The sequence below is a fragment of the Squalius cephalus genome (assembly GCF_949319135.1).
Source record: "Squalius cephalus genome assembly, chromosome: 24".
In the NCBI taxonomy this organism is placed as follows: domain Eukaryota; kingdom Metazoa; phylum Chordata; class Actinopteri; order Cypriniformes; family Leuciscidae; genus Squalius; species Squalius cephalus.
The window spans coordinates 11,210,698-11,224,540 of record NC_137145.1 but is presented as its reverse complement, the minus strand read 5'-3'; the positions used below and the strand labels follow the sequence as shown (position 1 = coordinate 11,224,540).

Below are 13,843 nucleotides of genomic sequence, written 5' to 3'. Positions count from 1 at the left end.
ATTGGACTGCATCGATTAGGGGAATTCCACAGACCGTGAGGGAGTGATCTTTCTCCGTTGTTTATGTTAAAAAAAGAAAAACCAGGAAACATGTCTGGCTGAAACAGCAGAGGGACAGAAATAGAGCTCAGATGACTACAGCTCATTCGAACAAAAATAGGGCCCCGTCTATGTGGGTACACTTATTCGGCCTGCCAACTTGACTAGATACAGAAAAACCCTGTTTTACAAAATGAGAATGCTTACAAAGAGCATTTAACTTCCATGTCGTGACAATTTTGAGTGGAACAATATTACAGGAAGTAATGTAGTGATTTAATAAAACTTGATGTTATCCATAAGGAGGATTGGATTGGGAAAAGTAGGCTATGAACAAATGGTTAATAAATATATGTGTGTGTGTGTGTGTGTGTGTGTGTGCGTGCGTGCGTGCGTGCGTGCGTATACGCGTGTGAAAATATATAGTAATATAAAAAAAAAAAAATAAAAAAAAAAATTATATATATATATATATATATATATATATATATATATATATATATATATATATATATATATATATATATATATATATATATATAATAAAAAAATATATATATATATAAAAAAAATATATATATAAATAAATAATAATAATAATAATAATAATAAAAATAAAATAAAAATTAAATATAAAAAAATAATAATAATAAAAAAAAAAAATATATATATATATATATATATATATATATATATATATATATATATATATATATATATATATATATATATATTTTTTTTTTTTTTTTTTTTTTTTTTTTTTTTCCGTCCACCCGATATCTAATATATATGAGATTTTTTTTTTTTTTTTTTTTTTTTGGCCATGGTTACATTATACGAGTTACATTTGGTAACCTTTCTTGGTCTCACTTTAGTTTAGGGTCCAACTCTCACTATTAACAAACTATGACTTTTGCCTCAAACTCCTAATTACTGCTTATTAGTAGTTAGTGAAATAGTTGTTAAGTTAAGGTATTGGGTAGGATCAAGGGTAGAATGTAGAATATGGCCATGCTGAATAAAGCATTAATATGTGCTTAAAACAACATTAAAACAGCCAATATCCTAATAATATGCATGCTAATAAGCATCTAGCTAATAGTGAGAATTATACCCTAAACTAAAGTGTTACTCATTTCTTTTATATGCGGAGAAAGTTCTACATATTTAGTTTTGTGAATTATTTATTATAATTTTTTTGGCCCTAATTTCAAGCAGCACTGAAAACTGGGCTGGTTACCTTGGTTTTTAACCTCTGCAATTTCACGTTCGTACTCTTGTAGTGTATCTTTGAGCCTCTGGTTTTCTGTCTCTAAGTCGTGCATCTTCCGACCAGTCACCTGGAGTTGCTGAGTTGCCTCCAAAGCCGAAACAGGATCTGAAACACATCCACACACACACTACAGTTCAGAATATCGTGTGCACCGCGTTCAGAGCAGGTCAAAGGTTTGATTCAGTCAGTGAGAGCTGTGTATAGAGATCAGTGTTGGTTTGTCTATGCGCAGTGTGCAGCTTCATTAAATACCTAAAAGTGTTTTTGCATTTTTGCGGATTGCCAACCACAGCTAAAAATGTTAACTAGAAAAACAAACCAAGCCAAAACACGCCAATAAATCCACACAGCGCTCCAGCGCCTCGGTTTAAATTCTGCTCTGTTAAATAACAATAACAAAAAAGCACCAAAAAGACACATGGTATTATCACTGATTTTGGACAGAGACCATTCAAGTACCGTGTACCGTGTTTTCTGGACACGTACCACGGTAATTCTAATTTGCTGCTGGAACATGACACTACCAACAGTGATTAAAAACAAAGATGCACTAAAACACAATATTTACTCGATGTTCACAAAAAACAACTTCTTATAGAAAACATATGAATCATATTTTAAATCAATTATACTTGTCCCTTAAATGCTAAAACAATGAATAATCAAAAATCAGTGGAACCACCACAGTAAACTAAGGGCCCTTGCATTCTCAGTCAAATAAAACAAAATAAAAATGTTTTTAAAAAAATGATCTATAAAAATAGAAGTAATAAAAAAATTGCATCTTGTATTTAAAATACCAAAAAAAAATATTTCTAATAAAATAATTCTAAAAAAGAAAACAATTAGGCTGACAAATTAGTCCTTTCGATCAAATCCCGATAACCATCATAGTTTCAAAATTGATGTCAGAAAAAGCGACCAAAATACACCACCAGCTGCTGCAATTTCAGATTAGCAGGTTGTAAAAGAAGTTATAGTAATTCATATTTGGCAGGGTGTTAATTTGTTGCTTTCATAAATGGAAGGCGATGTTAAGTGAAAGCGGGGTCGAGCGCAGCGGTGGCGTGGGACCGGGGCCAGCCTCTCCGCACTGAAGGACTAAGACATTCTGACACACACACACACGCTTTTTCATCACTGTCTGTCCCCCTCAAATGCTAATTGCTATATGACTAATTATGGCCCTGTTCCCGTTGATTTTCCTTAATGAGACAGCCAAGTTAATTATGTAATCAAACTATTTTATTAGCCCCTGCGGAACATGAGAGCGTGAGAGAGAGCGAGTGTGAGTAAAATCGGAGAACGAAAAGCTGACAGACATGAGTCTAAAATAAAAAATGTCATTCCTGTACAAGTTCTACGTGAAGCTACAGTCGAGATTGTGGTTTTCGGCACACATCCCTCGCCCTCGCCCTCGTTCTCATCTGAAGGTACAGGAAACGCTGATGGGGTGTGTTATGTGTGATGTGCATGTGTGGTGTGTGAGAGTGTGTCATATCTAAAAACTGCAAGAGGAAGTCTGAATGATATGCTGTCATGGTGTGTTCCCTTTTGTAGCCGTGGCAACTGCCATTTCAGTTCAACTCAGCTTGATGGGCGACCACGCGTGTCGCTCAATTCTGAACGTGACTGTCATGTGACCGAAATGACCAGCCAATTCAAATCTGATTTACACAGGCACATCAATTTGGATGCGTGTCATTTGATGTACAACACAACACCACAAGCACAATCCGTTCTGTTAGGTTGCAGTCTAAAGCTAAACTGAAGTACTGTGTTGGATGGCCTCACCAAAAGAACCTAAAAAGGACAAGTGGGAATGTTTAGATGTTTTAAAATTTACTTTAGTAGAGGTGTAGCATCTATGACACACATTCAGTCTCTAAAAGCAAAAACCAACATTAAAAAAACCAATAAAATGACCCTAAACCGACAACTGATTAATTGCACAAGTGAATTACAGTGTGAACAGAATTCTGAATTCACAATGGCTGACTTGGTGACAATCATAGTGGCATTTTGGCATGGGAAACATGGATGTACTATTTCTAAATATTCTAACTCAATATTCAAACTCAGTGCGAACAATATATTATATTAATAATATATTATGTATTTTATTAATATACTAGTATTTCTTAATATTTTTAATTAGCTTTTATTTTATGTTTTCATTCTAATTTTATTTTAGGTTTTAGCTATTTTCTTATGTGCTTTTGGCATTTTTATTAGTTTTTGTTTTTTTCAAAATTTCTATTTAGCTTTCCATTTCTATTTTCATTTAAGATATATTTACTTTATTTAAATGAATGAAAAAGATTTTAATAGTTTTAGTTAAAAGCAACAACACATAAAAAAATTGAAATAAGTTTGAAGTAAAATTCTAAATTAATTCATAAAAATGTAGGGGGGAATGTTTTTGTTGGCTAGTGAAACTATTTGCAGGGCCAAACTTGCCTGACTGAGCAAAGTAAAAAAAGAAAATCTTACATTTACATTTATTTATTTAGCAGACGCTTTTATCCAAAGCGACTTACAAATGAGAACAATAGAAGCAGTTAAACTAACAGTAGGACAACAATATGCAATGCAAGTGCTATGACCCTTCTCAGTTTAATCTAACGCAGTACATGTTCATTTTTTATTTTTTTTTAAATGATAGAATAGAATAGAAGAGAAAGTGTTATTATTAGGTAACATCCACAATTGTTCATTATTAAAACATTAAAATCTTTACGGTTGAGTTTTGTATCTGTTATATATATATATATATATATATATATATATATATATATATAAATAATGTGTGTATATATATATGTATATGTATGAACAATTATTGATGTTACCTAATAAATAAATAAGAAATAGACGCAAATTAGCTTTAAATAATGAACCAAATATTATATATATATATATATATATATATATATATATATATATATATATATATATATATATATATATATATATATATATATATATATATATATATATATATATATATACACATCAGTCTTGTGAAGTAAGCTAAATGTTGCATACATAGAGGTACCTGAAACACTTCCGAACATTCCCGTTAACACACACCACAATGCTCACACACATGCAGGCCTACACAGTGTACCGGTGTAACTATCACAAGATAATTTGTCAAGCTGTGATCACATTCGCAGACAAATAGACAGGACTGGACAAGCTCCAGATTTCACAGATAGAAACAGACATTCCCAGACTAGACCTCCCACTCCAACATCCTGCAACACACACACACACATACAGTATACTCTCAAAAACACATTATACACACATATAAAGGTAGTCAAATACACATGCACACACTTCCAAACACACAGACACGCCGTTGAGTTGGCCCGGGATCTCCAGACCGCAGCATTGTGACAATTTAGGGATGTACTAAGTAGTTGTGCAGGCAGACAGTCCAACCTGCTCCAACAGGCCCAGGCGGCACTGTCTGTCTGTCTGCCTCCCTGTCACTCAACAGATGTGGGCGGGGCTAAACAGCTAGGTGTGTGTGTGTGTGTGTGTGTGTGTGTGTGTGTGTGTGTGTGTGTGTGTGTGTGTGTGTGTGTGTGTGTGTGTGTGTGTGTGTGTGTGTGTGTGTGTGTGTGTGTGTGTGTGTGTGTGTGTGTGTGTAACTGTTAGGGTGTCTGAAGGTTTCCCAAACTAATCCTCAATTTCAGTTCAACCAGAAGCCGGATTTTTCGATACACTCAACAGTCGCACTTTTACCTAAGCAGGGTTTGATACATTATCCACACTCTCCCTTGGTGAACTTTTTTTCAGTCTAGAGCAAAACTCTGTTGAGCAGCCGAGCTAAAGACGCTTCGAGATGTCACATGAACCTTTGCGGCACCATTAACTTATTAAAGATCAGCGCAACAGAACATTACCATATAAAAACTGAGGATCAGGGGGCCATTATCTCACCGTTAGAAAGCCAATTCAGAAGATTAAAAGGTGTTTGTGGGGCAATGAATGCGGATTTTATTAGAATCCAAGTTTCTCCGTGTGAGTGGGGTTCGGAACGGAGCAGGTCTCTAAAGCCGTAGAAGTCATTAAGACGGCCCGCGCGCGCATGTGTGTTTTAGACACTAGAGACGGAGGTCTCATAAATATGACTGATGTGTTTACAGTATTCTCGCCTCACTGAAACACTACAGCAGTGTGTGAGAGTGCATTTGTGTGTGTGTGTGTCTGTGTGAGAGCAGCCAGCACAGAGCGAGCTGAGACATACCTGGGACATCGATTAATCTCTTGTACACGCTGAGGAAAGCAGCCTCTGATTCTTTACTTCTTTTACTCAAGGCGTCGATCTGAAACAATGAGGGGGAAAAAACAAAACAATAACTGAATCGGGTAGCGCTTGGAACTGCAGGCTTGGTAATTGCATTAGCAACCAGGTTGAAATTTGCATACATTAGCAGCAATGACGAGTCCATTAAAGATGGCCATATGGAAAACAGCCTAGAAAAAGAGATTTTGAACTCACATGCGCACATTACATGCATCACTTACCATCTATTCGACCTAAATAAAATGGCTAAGTGTACATAACCGTGACCCTTTTCATTCACACACGGTAAATCATTCATTTTTTGACACATGCGATATTTTTCCAAGTGCTGGGTCGAGGCATTTTGGGGGCACGCTTCAGGTGTATACGCTCGGGCCGTTTCTGGTTCGCTTTATATAGAAGGTAATTATCAGGTATAAATCCAAATCCCTGTGAGCATGAGATGACAGAAACAGGTAATGAGGGACTCTGATAATGAGAAGAACTTTTGGCCTTAATATAGAGCACAGCAGACACGTACGTATGGGCAAATTACATACTGTATCTGGGTTACGGCTCCCACTGCAAGAAGAGGCCTTCATCATTTCCTGAAGATAGATGATTTTCAGAATGGTGGCCACAGTCACTGAGGTACCACCCCCAACACAATCTAATTGTCAATTTGCCCAAGGATGCATGATCACGGTCATAACAGATGTCAATAGAAGGCAATGCAGATTTAACAAAAAAACAATTTGAAATAATTTTACAAACATATTTCTACTTAACTTAATTTAGTTAAACTCCCTCTTCCTAATAATAATAAATAAATCCTGAAGTTAATTATTTGAAAAAATATATAATTTAATAAAAAATAATATATATTAACAATTTAAAATAATATTTTAATTTAAAATAAAATGATAAATTACAGTAGAGCAATAAAGTGCATTATAAGAAATATTTATTGGTACATCTTTAGTACCGGTATACTGGATACTAATCCAGATACATACTTACAGGCACTATCACAGCATGATAATATCACTGTCAATAGCTATAGAACTAAAAAGGAATCATTGCACTAAGCAGTAAGCCTCTGTCTTCCAGGGTCTCGCTGGCACAGGTGACCTTATTGACCCTTCAGTGGCGATGTATGACAGCTGGAACAAACAGTGCAAAAACCCAGTGCCATAACACACAACAGGGAAAGAGAGCGAGAGCGGTAAGGTAGTAATATAGGCTCTTCAGTTTATACAGCTCTAATAAAGACACTGATCTCTCTTAATCTGAATACACACACAGCTGTGGTGACTCTGGCCAGATTATAATACATCATCCAACTGCCTTCTGTTGTGGTTTGACCAAAAATACTCTGTTGATACCATCTTGTCAACATAAACGTTATTTTGCGATTTCTATACATTTGATGTTAACAAGTTGATTGAATTTCCATTTAACTCCCTACTTTTCGGTACTGAATAAAACAAGTTTATAAAAATTTCTCTCGCCAACATTTTCTGCAATCTTGGGTTTATTTTGGAGCTTGTCGCAATGCATACTGGGACTGCTTTCTCCACAAAGCATACAATGCTTGACTACATAAATGACGTACCTTAGAAGGCAACATAATTAGGTTGCCAACCTTCTTGGACAGCTTTTGAGTTGGAACCAATACTGCATCTTGCTAGCGTCTTTCCACCAAATGCAACATTTCTCAAGTTGCTGAGAACTACATTTATCAGTGTCTTAAAAATGTGACAACCAAAGGCACGAGAAACATCTTGGATCGACACAGTGATTGTCTTTAGTAGGGTGTGGTGAACCGCTTATAGAAATTACAAAATGCCATGGCAGCACTTTCCCACCGTGCAACTCTGATGATGACAGCGTACGGATGACAGCCTGCTGTAGAACCAGCATGCAGCCAGGCCCAACTGGGCCAAATCTAGCAAACTGGGTCAAACCTGACAGGAAACAAGGACCCAAATCAGTACGGCCTGTATACAGTAATTTAGGAGCTGCTAAAAACTGAACCAAATCTTCACCTAGCTTAACCCGAGTTCTACATTCCAACAGCTGGAGCAAAGTCCTGGAAAATTCCGGAACACAGAGCTGGGTTTTTCAGTATTCCAGAACTCAAAAGCGGTTTCTTAAGATTCTAGAACTTGGTGATGAAACAAAAAATTAAAATCATCTTTGATTTAATTCAAATGGATGAGGTGTTTTAAAAAAAAACTAAAAACCTTCACTAGTTAACATTATCAGACACTACTAATAGTAATAATACTAAAAGTCAAACTTTTTTTTTACTAAACTAAACTAAATATAAAAGACAAATTAAAAATAACCAAGCTTGAATCCTTAAAGGGTTTTTCACCATTCTTGGACTCCGAATTTGAAATAGTTCTTCAAATTCATGGTTCTTTTTACATTATGTCACAATGGACATGTAAGAGTGTTCATAAAATTCAGAAGAATTCCAAGTTGTAATTAAAAGTTTGACTAAGACGCAAGCAGTTTTTACAAGACAGGAACTTGTAATTATGGTCATTTTGCTATGACGTGGACGCAGCATCAGATCCTCCAAGGTTCTGCAAGTCTTTCTGAACCTCACCAAAACGGCAGTACCCCACACCCAAAAACAATCTGGTCTGAATCAACAGTATTGCTTTTATCCATTAAGAAAACGCTGAACTCCTGTGCTGTTTACATGTTCACAAGTGTTGTGTGTTTGGTCTTCCAGCAGCGGAACATCAAATAAAAGCTGTAAATCTGCAGCCCTGAGACGGCTGGCCTTGATGGATGGAACAGGGCAGTTGCCACTGTAAATATCCAACATGTAACAGACTTTTCACTCCTATGGGAAAGAAATTAAACATTTTCAGATGTTTCTTGCCGGAAAACATCTGGATCGGCCCAGGCAGGGCCAAGTTCTGCAGCCCTCTTGCAGATGGAGCAATTAAACTTGTCTCTGTTTCTCTCTCTCTTACTCGGCACGGGTCCACGTCTACCCCTGAAATCCAGCAGGAACCAATGTCAATTTTTAAACTCTCAGAGCTCTGAACCAGACATGAGGTTAAGAGACTGTAAGGCTGCCTAGAAGCAGGCAGAAGTGGCATGCGTGACTTTGCGGATACCGTCGCAGCTCAGCGTAGATTATCTGCTCTTCTCTTACTCCGCTACCAGCTAAATCTGACGGCCAGGGCATCTGGCATCATCATGCTGCAGGACTTAAACACAAAGTCATGCAAACAGCCTCAGACATTATACCCTTCAAATAAACGCCTACAAATGGCCACATATAGGGAAGACCTGGATTAGTTGACACGCAAAAGATGTTAACAAAAGTCAAAAGTTTTTTAGGGAAAGTTTATTCAGAAAGGATGCAATAAACTGACCAATAGTGACAGTAAAGACATTTATAATGTTACAAAAAATAAATGCAGTTCTTGTGAACTTTCTATTCATCATAGAATCTTGCAATAAAATGCGTCGTGGTTTCCACAAAAATATTAAGCAGCACAACCGTTTTCAAAATTGATGATATGAAATGTTTTTTGATCACCAAATCAGCATATTGGAAGTGACACTGAACATTCATCAAATTTAGCTTTGCCAACACAGGAATTTACATTGTAAAATGTATTAAAACAGAAAACGGTCTATTAAATTGTTATAATATTTCACAGTATTACTGTTTTTACTGTATTTTTGATTAAATAAACACAGCCTTGGTGAGCATTAGAGACCTCTTTAAAAACAGTCAAATACAAAAAAACGTACTGACCCCAAACTTTGAATGGTAGTTTATACCTTTACACTTTTTTTTTAAGCCTTTTGAGGTGTGTCTCTATGCAGAAATAACCTACCCTGAGAAACATTCACTGGAGTAAAAAGTATAACAAGTATGACACACACATGCATGCACGCACACACAAACACAGTCAGTTCCGCCCCTTTGAACCACACAACATGCAGTCTATCTGGTGGCATCAAAAGCATGCCAGTTTAAACGGCGTTATTCCCTTACGGTCCAGCCGGAACAGGGGTTGAGATGGGTGGGGGAAACGGTTATAAATAGCTCTTGTTTCTGTGAGGGAGCACAGACTTGGCACTGCTGATAGCGGAGGGAGAAAACTCCATCAGTTCTACTGACCTGCATCGACCTCAAAACAGAAGACCAGCCTTCAAACATATTTGACCCAAGTTTCTCTTAGTTCTGTTTTTGTTTCATTTTGCCTCTTTTATTAGACTGAGTGTGGCAGGAAATTATTTGTAAGAGAAAGGAATGGTGCACATTGCAGACTTGAACCTGTGTCACCAAGGCTCCGAGCACATGCACTAACCACTGCACCATAGATCTAACTCTGACTTACTCATTAGCTTTTTACAAGGATTTGAACCTACATCAATATGAGCACCAAGGATAAAAGTGTTAAAAGAAAATGCATCCAAAACGAGGTGGCTAGCTAACTACCTACATTTGCAACCTACACACATACACTTACTTTGTTTGCATGCATATATAGACAATTCAGATTCATCCACCACTGGACCTGAACTCATTTATCTGAGCTGCCACTAACCTCCTCTCTCCTCAGCACTTGGCAATGTTCAGCATCTGCAGACTCCGGCCCGCTAAAATTAGTGCACAATTACGTCAAATCAATACTGACTTCCAAATTTGTAGAACTTCCATGGCTCTCGGTAAACGGCTGCCAGAGTGATTAGCTGTCTTCACAGAGATATTTACTCGCGGGTCAACTTACTCTCTCCCTCTCTCCGTCGTGCACTCTTTCTTTAAGAATGTTGAATTTTCCACTAAGTAATGACAATTATTTATTATCAAAATGAAGCTTGAGATAAGAAGCTAAATGGGGGCTTTTTTCTTGCACTTAAAAAGGCACAATAACATTGAACTGCACATACACTCTAGGAGTCCAAACTATTTGAGCAGTTTTCACATAACATACTGAATCGCGAATTAAATCTGAATTAAGGACCACTAAAAAACAGTGTGAATGTGTGTTAAAACAGTGAATGTAATGTCAAACGTACAATAAAATAATTATTGTAATGACTAACTTTTTTTTGTGCAAAACTTGCTATACCACTTAAAAAGTATTTTTTGTTTTCTTTGGACGTGACTTATCTTGTCTAGGGTACCAAGTGAGACAGGACCACAAAAGAGTAAAAGTCAATCAAAACAAAACAAAGCCAAGCCAAAAAAACTAAAACTAAGCAAAGCAAATCAAATAAAAATTTAATAAAACAAAATAAAAAATAAAAATGACCACTAGCTATACCACTTAAAATGTGCTCTCTTTTGGTCATGTCTTATCTCGCCTAGGGCACCAAGTGAACAAGGATCACCTCAAGTACCCTCTCAAAAAAAGAATAAATAATTAAAATTTGAGGCTGGAAGCTATTATACAGCAAGTCTTCTCGAACATCTGTAACTTAAGGCTTGTGGCTATAAATGAGCAAAAACAAAAAAAATCTTTACAATTATTAGAGGGACCCCCCCTCCCCCAAGTCTATAATTTACACAATTTACACGTGCGTGTGCAACCCCAAACAGGGCCCCAGCCGCGTGCTATGTACAGCTCCCTATTGTACTCTCATTTCCTGACAGGAAAAGAGGAGGCTCTCGCTCTCTAGAATGAAAAAAATGACATGTGGTAAGGACTCTGCGCTGACCCAAGAGATCTGCGTCGGTCTGACTCAAACGTGCTATTTTAACAAACCCACCGTTACAGGAAAACGGAAGATAGAAATTAAACAGAAAAAAATCATTCACCCATTGCAAACGGCTGTATTCATTGGTCTGTCTGCCATTATGAATTATATATATACTCTGTCTTTTTTTTTTTTTTTAAATTGGTGCTGTAAAATTGAAGTCTCTTTGTCTATTTTAAGATTTAATGGACGGTCAGACTGACAAGACAAAACACACGCGAACCCATCCCTCCCGCCAATTATCGTCAAATAGCTGACGCCTGAAAAAAATGCCCCAAAAAATGCCCATTTCTGGTCGGAGCAGTCAGGCCGTTTTTGTCGAGGTCAGGCACTGTCAATAAGGAAATATTTCTCGATGAAAAATAATAGGCGGTTTAAAACGATTTCGCTGTTATAGTGGTGGGATAGGGATTTAAATTTAACCAAGCAGAGATTTGAAGTGGGGCGACTACCTCAGTTAATGACAGGCTAGTCCTCGAGAACACCGCTCCGAAACCACAATGAGCTATAATGGAGCAGTTAGCCAGAGGTACTGACTCATGAGAGGAGAACAGGGAGCCACTACTCACAGCCCTCACTTCATCAAAGTTACATACGGCCGTGTTTCACTGCGCTTCGAGCTCCTCGACAGCCTCTTAATGCAAGGTGCTGCTGAAGGCCGTCAAACGCTGCATTACATATACAGAAATATAATTTAACGGATAGTGGAAGTGCTTTTGAGGTCAAAGGAAAGGAAAATTGACACATACTTCTCACTTTCCTTCTCTTTTATTATTTTTGGACTGTTTTGCCACTTCGTTAGACAGAATAGTGAAAAAGGAGCAGAAAATTATTGAGGGAAATAGAGGAATTGGAACGTCAAAGTCACCCTTTTTTCCAACATAATAGTGCCAGTGATGTTTTTTTGGGGGTTTTTGGGAAAAAAATGGATGGAAAAAAACACAGCCTGGAAAAACAGGCAAAAAAAATCTGGTCTGGAATTGACAAAGTCAGTAACTGATTAAAGAGGTATAAAATTCTTTTAAATCAGTCCAGCTAATAAGTGCTACAAAAAGTACAATCACATTTTTGGACATGGTCATTTATTTTTGGACACACACTATTTTAATATTGTACAAAAAATATATATGATAAAAAATTAAATTAAATTCAAATAAAAAAATATCAACTCTTTGAAGTAATTTGGGGTGTCATGTAAATATTATTCAGCATTATGGTATTATGACAATTACTGTATCCTCTATAACAGAGGGTGGGCTAAACTCATGATTGGGTGGGCCAGACCCCTCTGGAACTGAGCCTGTACAACATAAATAGAGCCAAAGAGTTATTCTGAACCTGCCGTTAAATACTTTACAAACCTCAAATATAATCCTGTGAAAGGCCTATTGTTTAAAAGCACAGCTATTTTATGAAAATCTTTTCAGATAATTTAACATTATTAGCATAGAAGAGCAGGAAACACTTCAAAGCTCTCACACTTGAGTTGCTGGTAACTAAGAGATTGAGAAACCCTAACAATCGAGTTCAGCACAGCGGGTTATTCAACCTAATCAAACTCGGTTTGATATCGCGCAACAGTACAACTAATTGACTGAATTATCAAGGAACATTAGGTGTAACTCAGCCTGTATTGGACTAAAATAGACCTTAATTAAAGTAAAGAATGTTTTAAGAAGGTAGGGCTCAAAACAAAACTCACTCAAAATCCTTCTACTATTATTATTATTATGATATTTTAAGTCTGTGCTGCAAAGGGCATTTGAATATCTGCCTGCTGTCATATTGAATGGTAATGTACATTACATATGGAACACAGCACCATGTCCCAGTTCTATATCAACAAAGACCTGTCAAAGGAAACACAGCTTTATTCCCTGAGAAGAACTGGTGAACTTATTTCACATAATTTTGAAACAATTATTAAATGTGATGAAAACTTTACTATTGCAATATTGGTGTGCTTGTAAAATTATAAACGCTTTCATGAATTTTTGCCAACAATTCACAGCAAAATTTTAGTGTAAAGACCAACAATAATGTATATAATAGTTTTTTATATATATATATATATATATATATATATAAAACTGGTGCATTACAGAAAATTGATCTGTAATATCTGTTAAATCCATGCGTCCATCTATCTATCTACACAGACACACACACATAGAGAGAAAGAGAAAAAGAGAGATTGTTGTTGGAAAGATATGTGACCCACCAGTTGAGAACCACTGATCTAATTAAAATCTTTTTGAATTTTATTTAGCAAAGTAAAAAAAAAATGACTTGATGCAAGAATAGAGCCATAGTCGTTCTACATAATATTGTTACTGATTACCAGAGCGTCCAAAAGAAAATCTCATTTATGCCTTAAGGTTAACCAAAAAAAACCAAAAGATTCTCTCTACCTCTGAGATGTGAAACTCAGGAGTCCATCATTCTGGCTCGGCCATGAACAAATAGACTTACCTGACACAATGGAGCGA

At 36.5% G+C, this 13,843-nt stretch overlaps 1 protein-coding gene across 9 annotated transcripts in view; it reads right to left on the bottom strand.

Moving 5' to 3' along the window:
- Positions 1-13,843, bottom strand: part of cux1a (cut-like homeobox 1a) — a 121,688-nt gene that overhangs the window by 52,261 nt on the left and 55,584 nt on the right. For all 9 annotated transcript variants that reach the window (XM_079862334.1, XM_079862326.1, XM_079862328.1 and 6 more), the window contains exons 4-5: positions 5,574-5,652; positions 1,280-1,417 (exon numbers count right to left, since the gene is read on the bottom strand). In XM_079862334.1, the coding sequence (XP_079718460.1) occupies positions 1,280-1,364 (85 nt within the window). In that variant the 5' untranslated portion in view covers positions 1,365-1,417; positions 5,574-5,652. The remainder of the gene's footprint in view (positions 1-1,279; positions 1,418-5,573; positions 5,653-13,843) is intronic.